The sequence below is a fragment of the Protopterus annectens genome, chromosome 15.part0, assembly GCF_019279795.1.
Source record: "Protopterus annectens isolate FY-2018-M chromosome 15.part0, PAN1.0, whole genome shotgun sequence".
Lineage (NCBI taxonomy): Eukaryota > Metazoa > Chordata > Ceratodontiformes > Protopteridae > Protopterus > Protopterus annectens.
This window is the reverse complement of record NC_056749.1, coordinates 419,849,196-419,861,820: the sequence shown is the minus strand read 5'-3', so window position 1 is coordinate 419,861,820 and position 12,625 is coordinate 419,849,196. Positions and strand designations below refer to the sequence as shown.

Below are 12,625 nucleotides of genomic sequence, written 5' to 3'. Positions count from 1 at the left end.
TGAAGTAGTGAATATTGTAACAGAGATAAAATAAATGAAACTGGGATCTTTAGAAAAGATCAGGAGCAAACGACATAGAAAAAAATATGGAAATTGTGGGAGCAATATCTACAGAATAATGTTTTGGAGGAGGAGTGAGGTTTAAGGGGAGGCAGGAATTGATCAATTTATGTAATGTTGGATTGATAATTGTATAAAAGCATGTATGTGATATATAATGTTTGTAACTGTGAAGATATTAACATGGTTTGTTTTCTTTTCTATAAATATATGTTTGCCTATGTCTTAAGTGATACTTTAATAAAGGTGTTAAAAAACAAAACAAAACAAAAGACAAAAAAAAGGCAAAATCATGGGCATTCTCTCAAATCAGTGACAGTTGAGAGGGATGAGTGTGTGTCTGGGTGAGGAGGACTACCTTTAAACGCTGTGCATATGATTTATGGACAAAGCTAGGAAGAACGCGATGAGTCTTGGGAGAGTTTTAAAATATTGGTATGAGTCACTTAAAAGTTAACAGAGCAACCAGTGTAGCGTCACTATTCATTTTCTGGACAATAAGATGATTGAAACATTAATGTCTGGTATTCCTGACTGACTGCAATCGTTCATAATTTATGAGGGGCAGTGAAACAGTAGACTATGGTACAGGTAAGAGATATAGGGATGCGTCGTGTGTGTGTGTGTGTTTTTTAATGTCTGCCTGTGTATGGGAGAATGAATGGTGGAGCACCTATTTCAATGTGATGCATGAACTGCCAGAGGTGATTATCACAGGAAAGTCCTGATTAGCACTAGCAGTAACACAGCTTAATTCAGAGACAGGCAAATTAGTTGATTTTGAGGTCTTTCCTCATTGTAGCCAATCCTGGGGATGATGTGTCGGCTAGAAAGCCTCCAGTTCATAGTTTTCCCCCCTAAATATGCTCATTAATATGATTTGTAAAGCTTGATACAGTTTTATGAAAGCAGAATTCTGCATATTTACACTGAAACCCCTATATCATTCATTTATTTATCACTGTAGATAGTGAAATAAAGAAATAAACTGTTCTTGTTATATTTGTTAATTGTGTGCTCAGAAAAACTAATGGGCATTTTAGTTAATGTAATTTACAGCAACCACACTTATCTATGCTACTGGTAAACCTTAGACTGTATTAGCTCCATTGTCTTACTTTACTTGCCCTAAAGCAGTTGTATAATGACTAAATCTTAAGGAATGACTTGCATAGAATGTCACCTCCCATGCTATTAGGTGACTGATGACTGTATCATATGATGGATGCACTTGAGAATGCACATGAAAGTTATACATTATTTTAAAGTATATTTCTCACAGTGAAATAATTGTTGGCTTTGTAAGCAGTAACAAAGGTTATCCCTTGTTATTTGTCTTTCCACCTGCATTAACAGCCCCAGAGCCAAATGCACCTTTCCTCTTTTTGACTGAACATTCAGTAGATGTATTTGTGAATATGACATATAGTCATAGTTCCTTGGTGCATATCATATAACTATTTTCAGTGAATTCCTCTGTTTAAAAATATCCATGTAATGTTTCTTCATTCTTCAAGTACCTCACTTTTGTCGGTACTTTTATACCAATTTTGGGTAATTTGTGTTGCTCTTATAACAGAAACTGTCAGAAATGATACACTTTGGATGCATCCCAGAATAAAACTCAGGTTCTGTCCCATGAATAAAAAAAATATTCTATGTAATAAAAAAAAAATATTTTCAAAGATTATTTTCATGTGTAAGCCCATAACAGCAAAAAATCCAGAACACGAACGTCCAAAACAGGGAGTTTATTGCAGTAGTAAAGCTTTCGAGTGAAACTCTTTCTCAATACTAAATAAAATCACTATACTTCAAACATATATATATATATATATTTGCCAGGCAGTCACATAATACAAACAATTATCACTGGCTGGCTACTACCTGTTTTGGACGTTCGTGTTCTGTATTTTTTGCTGGATTTATCTTGATTCTTACTGACATGTTGGCTCTACTTGTTTTTATTGGTTTTGTTTTTGTTTGAGCCAAGTAGCGTGCCCTTTATTTATTTAGCCAGCCTACTGTCTAATATGAATAGTATCATGATGAAAGATTTTCTTCTGGTGGATGAGAATCCCTTCATGACACTTTCATCTGGATCCAGGACCTGTGTGAGTACATCCGGCTGCTAATACTAAAAGGGAAGACTGTTTAAGTAAAATGCATGACCTGGAATTACTGGTACACAAGTATAAAAAACTGCAATGGCAGCAACTCTCCTTCTCAGCCTATATTGAGACTGGAATTGCACCTAGAGGACTGAGAATCACAAAAATGCCAACTTATGGTAATGCATATCTAATTTTATTAAAAAAGTGGCAAGAGCTCAATTTGCAAACCAGTATGCAATATATGATTATTATGAATATTTTTTTTCAAGGACATTGAGTGTAATCTTAGCAATGAGACTGCTTTAAAAGAAAGTGAGCTTGTGGTATGTGATTAATTTAATAATTTAATACAAGAGTATCAAAATACCCTGGATAGACTAAAGAACTTTAAACATAATTTAATTTCTATTAAGAAACATAAGTTCCTAAGAGACATTAACTATTTCAAACAAGGCCACGTTTTTTCGTGGCCCAAGGAGGTAACTAAGTTGTCCTGTACTCCTCCTAATCAAAGTTAATTTTCTGGTCCTGATACTTCAAATACAACTGACACTGCTAGCGTTTTGCCTACAAGTAATGCAGTAGAAAGATCTTCACAAGAAAATGAGGTTACGCTTATAGGGGAATCAGTTGTGGCCCTTGATTCCTTTAACAGCAATGTAGAAGGGAATATGACTGCTGCTTGTTTGATAGACATTGTGCCACCAGTTAGTAAGGGACCACAGGATCGATCAGAAGCAGCTTGTACTTCGAATGAAGGTTTTTTAGGAACAAAGAAATTTCAGCTACAGCTGCCTATACAGGTGCAACCTCGAATCAGAGGCAAGAGCCAACAGAGAGGGACTCAGAAGAATGTTGTCAGAGAGATCTCGGGGCGAGACAGAAGGTAGGCCCAGTAACACAGACTCGGAAAGTTTGATAGGACATACTGCGGTTACTTTATCTGACTGTGTTCTTTCCTTAGCAGAGTTGAACTTGTTAGATAAAAGACTTTCGTTTATACCCTCTATTAATGGTATGTTAAATGAATGCCTTACTGAACTCAGATTGTTTGTTAGAAATGTGAATCTTAAGTTGCTTTTTAAGAATTACATGAGTAACGTGAATGAATTTAAAAGGAGTAGCACATTTGTACCTACTAACTCGCCCATTGTGACTGCTTTCTTTAAAATGTGTGAAAATGATATATATGATCTTTTCTTTAAGGAGAAACCTGAAAAGTATTTTAATCTGAATAAAGAGGAAAGGAAAGCTTTATTTAATTTGTGTGCTTGGAATGACATAATTATTACATCTGCTGATAAGGAGGGGCAAAACAGCAATTATGAATATTGATTATAATAATTTGGTGCTCAGTTTTTTTGAATGATACTAATACCTTCAAAATTATAAGCAGTATGGAAATGAATAAGATGATATATCATATTAAAGTTCATTTATATGATCACCTAATGCAAATGTCTATCACTCCTGAGTTATATAATTACATATATATTGAGCACCCTGTTTGCCCCTTCATCTATGGTGTGCCTATAATCCATAAGAACTTGACTAGTCCCCCCTATGAGGCCTATTGTATCAGGAAGCAAGTGGGCAACCATGGCCATATCAAAATATCTGGATGAACAGCTTAAGCCCTTACTTAATTACAGTTGAGCATTCATAAAGAATACAGGTGACTTTCTAGATGTCTCAGGAGCTTTTTTTAGATGAAAATCGAATAGCTGAAACATCCTTTGTAACTATGGAAATTAAGTCCCTATTCACTGTGATCCCTAATGATGTGGGGACACAGATAGTAAGGGAATTTTTGGTTAGGCATAGCAACTTCTCATCTCAGAAAATTTCACTTATTTGCTGTTTGTTAGATATTGTCCTAGAGAATAATATTTTCATGTTTAATGGAAATATATATACCATCAAGTATTAGGTGTAGCTATGGGCACCCTTGTGGATAATAGCTACGCCAATATTGTTCTAGCTAGATGGGAAGAGATGCATATTTCTGATGTTTAATTGAGTGGATTTAGACATCATGAGCTTATATTTTATAAGCTCTTTGTAGATGAAGTTATATTGTTGTGGAGCGGTACTAGTTGTAGTTTTGAGCTGTTTGTTAAGTATCTTCATGGTACCACAGACTTTCTCTGTTTTGATATACATTTCTCAAGTAGTGAGGTGAACTTTTTGGATGTGAAATTAGTTAAAGCTAACAATGATATAGAAACTTTTATAAATAGGAAAGAAGTTCAAACTAGATGATACCTGCATAATGCGAGTATGCATCCTAGGTATGTCTATAATGGCATTGTAAAAAGCCAATTTTTTAAGAGCAAGCTGACTTAACACTACAGAACTTGGTTTTGTATGTGAGATTAGTAATATGAGCAATGATTTCACAAAAAGAGGCTACAGTAAGGGTGTGCTGAAACATACAGTAAGGGTGTGCTGAAACAATGCTGAGTTTGTTACCTCTGAACGTTGTCACGCAGCTAAACCTTATTTGAATAGAAGGAATTATCAGACAGCAGTTAATGTGGAAAAGATGTCTAGGAGACATAATTTAGGTTATGTGATGAAGTATAATAGGCACTCAAGTAAAATACAGGGTATTATTAGAAAGAACTGGACTGTCTTACAATTGGATGCAGAACTTAACAGAATTCTAGGAGCCCAGCCTTTCTTTACTTTTAAGAAAGAGAGAAATCTTAAACAACTTTTATGCTATAAGGATGTTAGGTGCAAACAAATAACAACCCAGTTGGACACAAAACAGATGGCCCCTTGTTTTACTTGTGTGTTCTGTAAGTATATTAATACTGTCAGCGAGTTTATTCACCCGATTTTAAAAACTAAGTTTGTCTTTAGAACATTTGCAACGTGTACGAGGGAAAACGTTATATATTTAGCAAACTGTGAGGCATGTTCATGTTTTTATATAGGTAAAACTAACTGTAAACTAAAGGAAATAATCGGTTCACATCTTTTAGAAATTTGCAGAAAGGTGGATACTAATGTCTTGTATAGTCATATTATGAATAAGGAGATTGACCATACATTTAAGTTTAGGGTTATCCAAAAAATATATGTGAATCCTAGAGGGGGCGACATTATCAATGCAACTGAAAGGGCCGAGTACAGATGGATAAATTATTTTAGGGAAGATCTGTATCCAGGCCTTAATAAGATTAACAGCATTAAACCAATTTTAAAGCTTAAACATTCTTATGTTTCTTAGAAAGTCATTAGGAAGCTCTGTTTTATTTGAAATGTACATAATGTTTGTTTTATTTGTGTTTGTGTGTGTGTGTGTGTGTGTGTGTGTGTGTATATATATATATATATATATATATATATATATATATAGATATATACATACACACACACACACACACAAATATATATATATATATATATATATATATATATATATATATATATATATATATATATTTTTTTTTTTTTTTTCCAGATGCTTTAAGATGGACCTTTATTGCACTCAACCCCCTCACATCTTTCCAATAGCCAACCACAGCGCTAACCCAACACTACCTCCTCCATATTCCCTCTACTATCACACCTCCTCAACTAACATGTACAAGCATATCTTTCCTTTGCTCACTGCATGCACTCTCCTTGCATATCTTACATCCTACCAAAGCTCCATCATTCCCCCACTCAACCACTACCACTGTACTACTACTCACACCACCACTCATGTCTCACCCACACTCAACTCCCCTCCCACCAGCTCAAGAACCATCCCTATGCACCCCCACATATTCTACCAACTATATTACTCAAACGTAAAGCATCCCTACAACTTAACATAGTAACCCTCCCACCATACCTATTACCCACAGAGCACAATCATAAAGTTTCCCTTATAAACAAACACATTCAAAAACTGAGAAAACTAATAATCTCATGCATATCAAAACTAGCCCTAAGTGGAGACATCCACCCCAACCCTGGCCCTACCATCTCCAACCCCAATCCTCATAATCAGACTAGAAACCACAACTTCTCCCATATTACAGCCAATAGAAAGCCAAGAGACTTCCTTCTACTAAGCCTAAATATTAGAAGTATATCCAACAAAGTCCATGAAGTCCTTGCCACCATAGACTTGTACTCCCCAGATATAGTCATCCTGACAGAAACCTGGCTAAAACCTCACATTACCAGTGAGCAAATACTCCCTACAGGTTACGGCATACTAAGAGTAGACCAGCTAAACAAAAAAGGAGGTGGTGTATCTATAATATTTAAACAGCATCTAAACATCCAGATCTTAAAATCATCAGCTCCACAAATAGGCAATGAAGAAATAATATATACCAACCTCAAAATTAACCAAAACAAAACCATCAACATAATTGGATGCTACTTCCCACCTGGCCAAAACATCCCTCCACTAGAAAACCTCCTCAGCTGGTCTACCCGCCATCTCCCCCAAGAAACTATCATCTTAGGTGATTTCAATATTGACTGGCAATCCTGTTCTGGCAACAATCAAACCCATCATGTACACCTTCATGGCTTCACCCAACTAGTCCAGTCACCAACAAGGATAAATAAAAACTCCAGCAAGCACACTACCCTGGATTGGATACTAGTCAGTAAGAACCCCCAGTCATATATAACAGGCTGCTTATCAGATAGCCTCAGTGATCACTCCCCAACATTCCTACTCAAAAAATACCTGTACCAAGCTAAACCTGTCATCTATCGTCAAATACATAAAAAAATAAACTTTAACCCACTCACATTCATCTCATCCCTCAAAGAATGTAACTGGCATGCTCTAAAGTACCTCAGTCTAGATGACTCAGTTGAATTTTTTAATACTACCTTCCTGAACATCCTTAATTACCATGCCCCCATAAGATTTTCCAGAACCAAAGCACAACCCTCCCCATGGCTACAGAAAACCACTAAGTCAGAAATGAAAAACAGGGATAAAGCCTGGGAGCACTGGCGCAAAACCAAAACCCCCGCAGCTAGACAGAAATTCCTAGAACTACACAATAGAGTCAAAAAGCTAATAAAACAGGACAAATTCCAATACTACCAGTCTGCCCTAGACTCCTCACAACACAGCCCCAAACAATTCTGGTCCTCCATAAACTCCATCCTCCACCCAGATAAAGTCAGTACCCCTCCTCCTAACATCCCTCACTCCTCAGAAAATATTGCTACCTCATTCAACACACACTTCACCCAAACCATGCTATCACTAGCTAAACAACACAACCCCCCTCCCCTCCAACCCACACCTTCAACTAGTAATCTCCCCACTGCCTTCTCTTTTTCTCCTGTACCTACCTCCAACATAAAAAACTCTTAACTAAACTTAAACCCACCAAATTAGCAGCAGACAACCTCCCAAGTGAATACCTACAAATCTCAGCTGATGCTCTGGCCTACCCAGTATCCATCTTGATTAACCGATCTCTGTCAGAAAGTTACGTTTCCACATTGTGGAAAGCCTCACATATAATTCCCCTCCACAAAGGCGGACCCTCTGCAGAACTAACCAATTACCACCCCATAGCTATTCTCTCTCCACTCTCCAAAATACTAGAGAGATGCATACACTCTCAGGTCTCAGACTACCTCCTTACTAACAACCTCCTTTCCAGTACTCAGCATGGTTTCCGACCAAACCATAGCACCACCACTGCCTTACTCTCTTTTACTAACACTATCCTTCAGCATAAAAACAATGGCTATCTCTCCTCTGCTACTTTCCTAGACCTATCTAAAGCATTTGACATGGTCCCACACAAACAACTTATCTCTGTCCTCAATAACCTATCCTTCTCACAATCAGTCACCAACTGGTTTCAGAGTTACCTGTCTGACCACCAACAATCCGTTGTATGGCAGAATGACATATCTCCCCAACTACCTGTCTCCATAGGGGTTCCCCAAGGATCCATCCTTGGACCCCTACTTTTCTCTGTTTACACCAATAATCTAGCCTCTGCCACCAAACATGGCACACTCATCCAATACGCAGATGACTCGACCATCATCTGCTCAGCCCAGTCCCTACCCAAACTGCAAAAAGTCACACAGGAAGCCTTTTCCTCTGTTGAAACATGGTTATCCGATGCCCAATTAATACTCAACTCAAACAAAACTAAACTACTCATCTTCCAACCCACCAAACATACTCAAAACAACTCTCACTTTAACATCACAGCAAAAGACAACACCACTATATACCCAACTGAACACACCAAATTGCTAGGAGTGGAAATAGACAATAAACTAAAATTTGACATTCACATATGCATGACCATAAAAAAAGTCCACAAAAAACTAGGAGCATTATACAGAAATAAACAATTTCTCACCAAAGCAGCAAAGATTTCAGTAGCAAATTCCCACCTTATCTCCACCCTACTTTATGCCTCTCCAGTATATACCAACCTAAGGCAATGCGATCTAAACAAGCTAGAGACCTGCTACAACAAAATCGCCAAATTCGCCACAGGGGCATCCTACCGTAGTCACCACTGTCTCTCACTTGCTGAACTGGGCTGGCTTGAACTCCCTCACCTCCTTCAGTGGTATCAACTCTCACTCTCCCACAAACTAGTAAACCATCCACTAAATGTCCCATCCCTCCAGAATCTACTCCAACCCTATCGCACCACCAGACCACTAAGATCCAGCAACAAAAATCACTTGCAGATCACTAAAGCCAATAACTCTGCTGGTGAAGCACTATTCTCTTGCACCATAGCCAAATTATGGAACTCACTCCCACCCACAATTACCTCCATACCATCATGCACCAACTTCAAAACTTTATTAAAAGCGCACCTAAAACATGCTGGCTATGCCCTTGCAACTCCCACTCTAATATCATCCACCCCATCCAACCACTACCTTTCTTTCCACTCCACTAACTACCTTGATTATAGCAAGCTCAGATGCTCATAAGCCTAGTACTTATTATACAGCAGGAACTTCTCATTGTTACATTTGTTAATGCCTGTTATGTACTTCACAGATAAAGATTCTAGTTGTCTACTGATGTACTATGTTCTTCATCTGTAAATATGTTGTAAGTAATTTCTATGTTAAATTGTTAATCGCTATGTAATCCAATGTAACTACTGTCTGTTTATTTTACTGTGGAGCTTTTCTCCCCGGGCCTCCGCTGAAAATGGACCCACGTCCAGTTGGACACTCCCGGTCAACAAATTTAAATAAATAAATAAATTTAAATCCACAAGTTTTTAGAAGTATTTTAATGTGATAATTGTTTGTATTATGTCATTGGCTGGCAATGTATATATATATATATATATATATATATATATATATATATATATATATAAGATGTCGGAAGTGTAGTGATTTTATTTAGTACTGAGAAGGAGTTTTACTCAAAAGCTTTACTATTGCACTACACTACCTGTTTTGGACGTTCGTGTTCTGTATTTTTTGCTGGATTTATCTTGATTCTTACAGACACTTTTAGCTGTTGGCTCTACTTGTTTTTATAAGCCCATAACAGTTTATCTGATAATTGTTTTACGTCTTTGGGAGCTCTTGTTTCATGGAATGTGCCATTGTTTAAAATGTTTATTCTGTTACCTCATTCTTATTCTACGTACATGCTACATTGCATGGCTATTTATACAGTTCTTCCTTTTAAAGCTGCCCCTTTTTTCACTAAGGGTGTAACCTGATATTTCTATTCATTACGTATGTTATTGTCCCCCACCACCTCCCAATAGCTCTCAACCTCTTAGCAGAAGGAGGGTGGCTTAATGGTTAAGGTGTTTGCCTTACAAACACAAGGTGCAGGGTTCGAGTCTCACAAGGGACAATTGGCTAGGCTTAAAATGGCTCGCAAGGGCAGTTAGCTTAGTACTAATCTATGAACCTATGAACCTAAATCTGGAGAAAGCCAAAATAATGGGGGGACAAAGGCCTGACAATATGGACAAATTTAAAAAATGCCTCATATAAACTTAGAAAGTCGGTAGAATAAAAGGTTTTCTGTTAGCATGCATTTTCTGAAGGATTTGAAATGTGACATTCAAATAATATTTGCCATTATTTAGTGACTTCAAGCCTGAATCATTTGTCAGAAAACAACAATTTTTATAAGGAACAGATCAAAAATATTAGCCAAAAATCTTGACATTCTGAGTAAATCTGGACAGGTGAGAGGTGTGAAAAATGTATGCATTTCTTTACATGTTACCCAATAGACCTGAAAAGGTACAGTACATTTGCAAATGTTACTATCTGCAGTCATGAAAAGACATTTTTGATGAGTTTTCCTGTATGCAAGCATATTATGTACAGATCTGTTTTATAGATGCTAGCTTTTTCATTATATTACCATACTTTTCTCAGAGAGCCTCAGAGAAAATGTTGAATACACTGAGTATGCCTGTCTATGCCCTTGCTTTCCATAATTAGTTACAATTTTAGAAATAATGAAAACAATACAGATTGAATGTCATTCAGATTGTTATTATTAAAAACAGGCTTCCTGTGCATACATTTCTTATACATTTAATTGCGTTTGACCCAAACAGTAACAAAAGATGAAGGTATATTGAATGGACAAATTTGCTGAATGATGTCATAGACGATTTTGTAACTTGTATTACAATTTATTGCTAGACAGTGGAGCTGTGTTGTTTTTGTTAGTGATATCAGTAATAAAGGTATTTTTGAGTTGCTTAATGTTATAGGTGCCAAAATGTATAGACTATGATGTAACCTTGCAGCAAAAACAATGTCATTTCAAATATCCTTCAGAGATGTTCCAGAAACCTTACTGAGCCAGCAGAGTCTGAAATTGTTTGTTGCAATGGAACATTTCAGGTAGAATAAAAGCAATCAGACAATATATGAAACTATTTCAGATTATATGGCACCAATGTGAACACTGGTCAAAAACAGTCATTTTTTTGGGGGGGTGGGGTTAGTTGGTGCTTCAGAGATAGACTTGCTTGTGCCATGCATTCTAAGGACATACAACAAGGACCACTTCCAAACAAAATGTAACACTACATCAAGTATTAACTATCTGTGGCTATAGAAATAGCATATCTTTGGTGTGGTGAGATACCATATAAGGCTGATAACAGCATATTTGTGGTGTGGTGAGATGCCATATAAGACTGATTTTTCTTCTTATTTTGGCTTTTCCCAGTTAGGGATTGCCACAGCAGATCACCTATCCGCTCATGATTGGCAGTGGAGTTTTACGGTGTCTAGTTGCCAGCCAGGTGCCCAACCTTCCACAGAAGGCACACACATGCACACAGTCATGCCTATGGCCAGTTTAGAGTATCCTATCCACCTACAGCATGTCTTTGGGATATGGGAGGAAACCTGAGCATCTGGAAGAAACCCACACGACCACAGGGAGGACATGCAGACTCTGCACAGAAGGCACCCCAGCCGAGGATCGAACTGGAGAACTTCTTGCTGTGAGGCAGCAATGCTAACTGCTGCACCACCGCAGCCACCCTATACCATATAAGGCTGATGATAGCATATTTTTGGTGTGGCGAAATACCATATAAGGCTGATAATTATTGGTATGCTCAAAAAACACAAAAGGCTAGGTTGAAAGACTGTGCAAGTAAGCTAAGTGGCAAACTCCACATAAAAATGGGAAATGCGCACATGATGCCACATCAGATAAAACTGGAAGTTAAATGGATGATAGCACAATGTGATACACTTAGAATTCTACAGTACAGCTGATGACAACAGAAAAAAAATTGATTACCCTCATAAGTGTCTGTGGTGAAGATTAAACTGGAGGTAAATACAGAAGCTGTACTGTCCATAATTATTTCAAAACTATACAAACAATGTTTATCTCCTATGGTATTATAACAGTAGTAGTGGTGGTAGTGATCAGAACAAGGAAGAATGAGGGTTCTGAAGATAAATCCCATGTGCCTCCAGCATTAGTACATAATGTATATTCACTGAATTTGTATCTTTGGAATAATGGAGGGTCACCCCTGTCCAGCCAGAAATGAATATTGAAGGTTGAGCTGACCTGATGTGCCATTAACAAGATGCATCTGGAAGTCTAATAAAATAGCAAAAAGGCTGCAGCTTTGTAGCTGTTGAAATTGCTGGTAGACACCTGTAACTTTTTTTTAAATGGAAAATGGTACAACAAAGGATTTGAAGGATACAACTGAAGTAAATGCAACACTACTCTGTAATTCCATAAAGCAATTATGATTCCCTATAGAATTTGGCCTAAACTGGAGATGAAAAGGCAGGAGATTTCATTGTCTACTGCATATAGACTGTGTTTGGCACACCATTAATGTTTGTGTTTAAAGACACAAAACTGGAGCTTTTCATATATTCAGATTTTTCTGGATCAGTAGAAAACCACTGTTGCATGCAATATGTTATCCCTTGCTAAGAACAGAGGA

General features: G+C 37.3%; 1 protein-coding gene across 1 annotated transcript in view; it reads left to right on the top strand.

The window, feature by feature from the left end:
• The window catches only part of LOC122789841, a 151,744-nt gene that overhangs the window by 95,350 nt on the left and 43,769 nt on the right, over positions 1 to 12,625 (top strand). Inside the window, exon 5 of the mRNA XM_044057277.1 lies at positions 2,734 to 3,060. Within this exon, the coding sequence (XP_043913212.1) occupies positions 2,734 to 3,060 (327 nt within the window). The remainder of the gene's footprint in view (positions 1 to 2,733; positions 3,061 to 12,625) is intronic.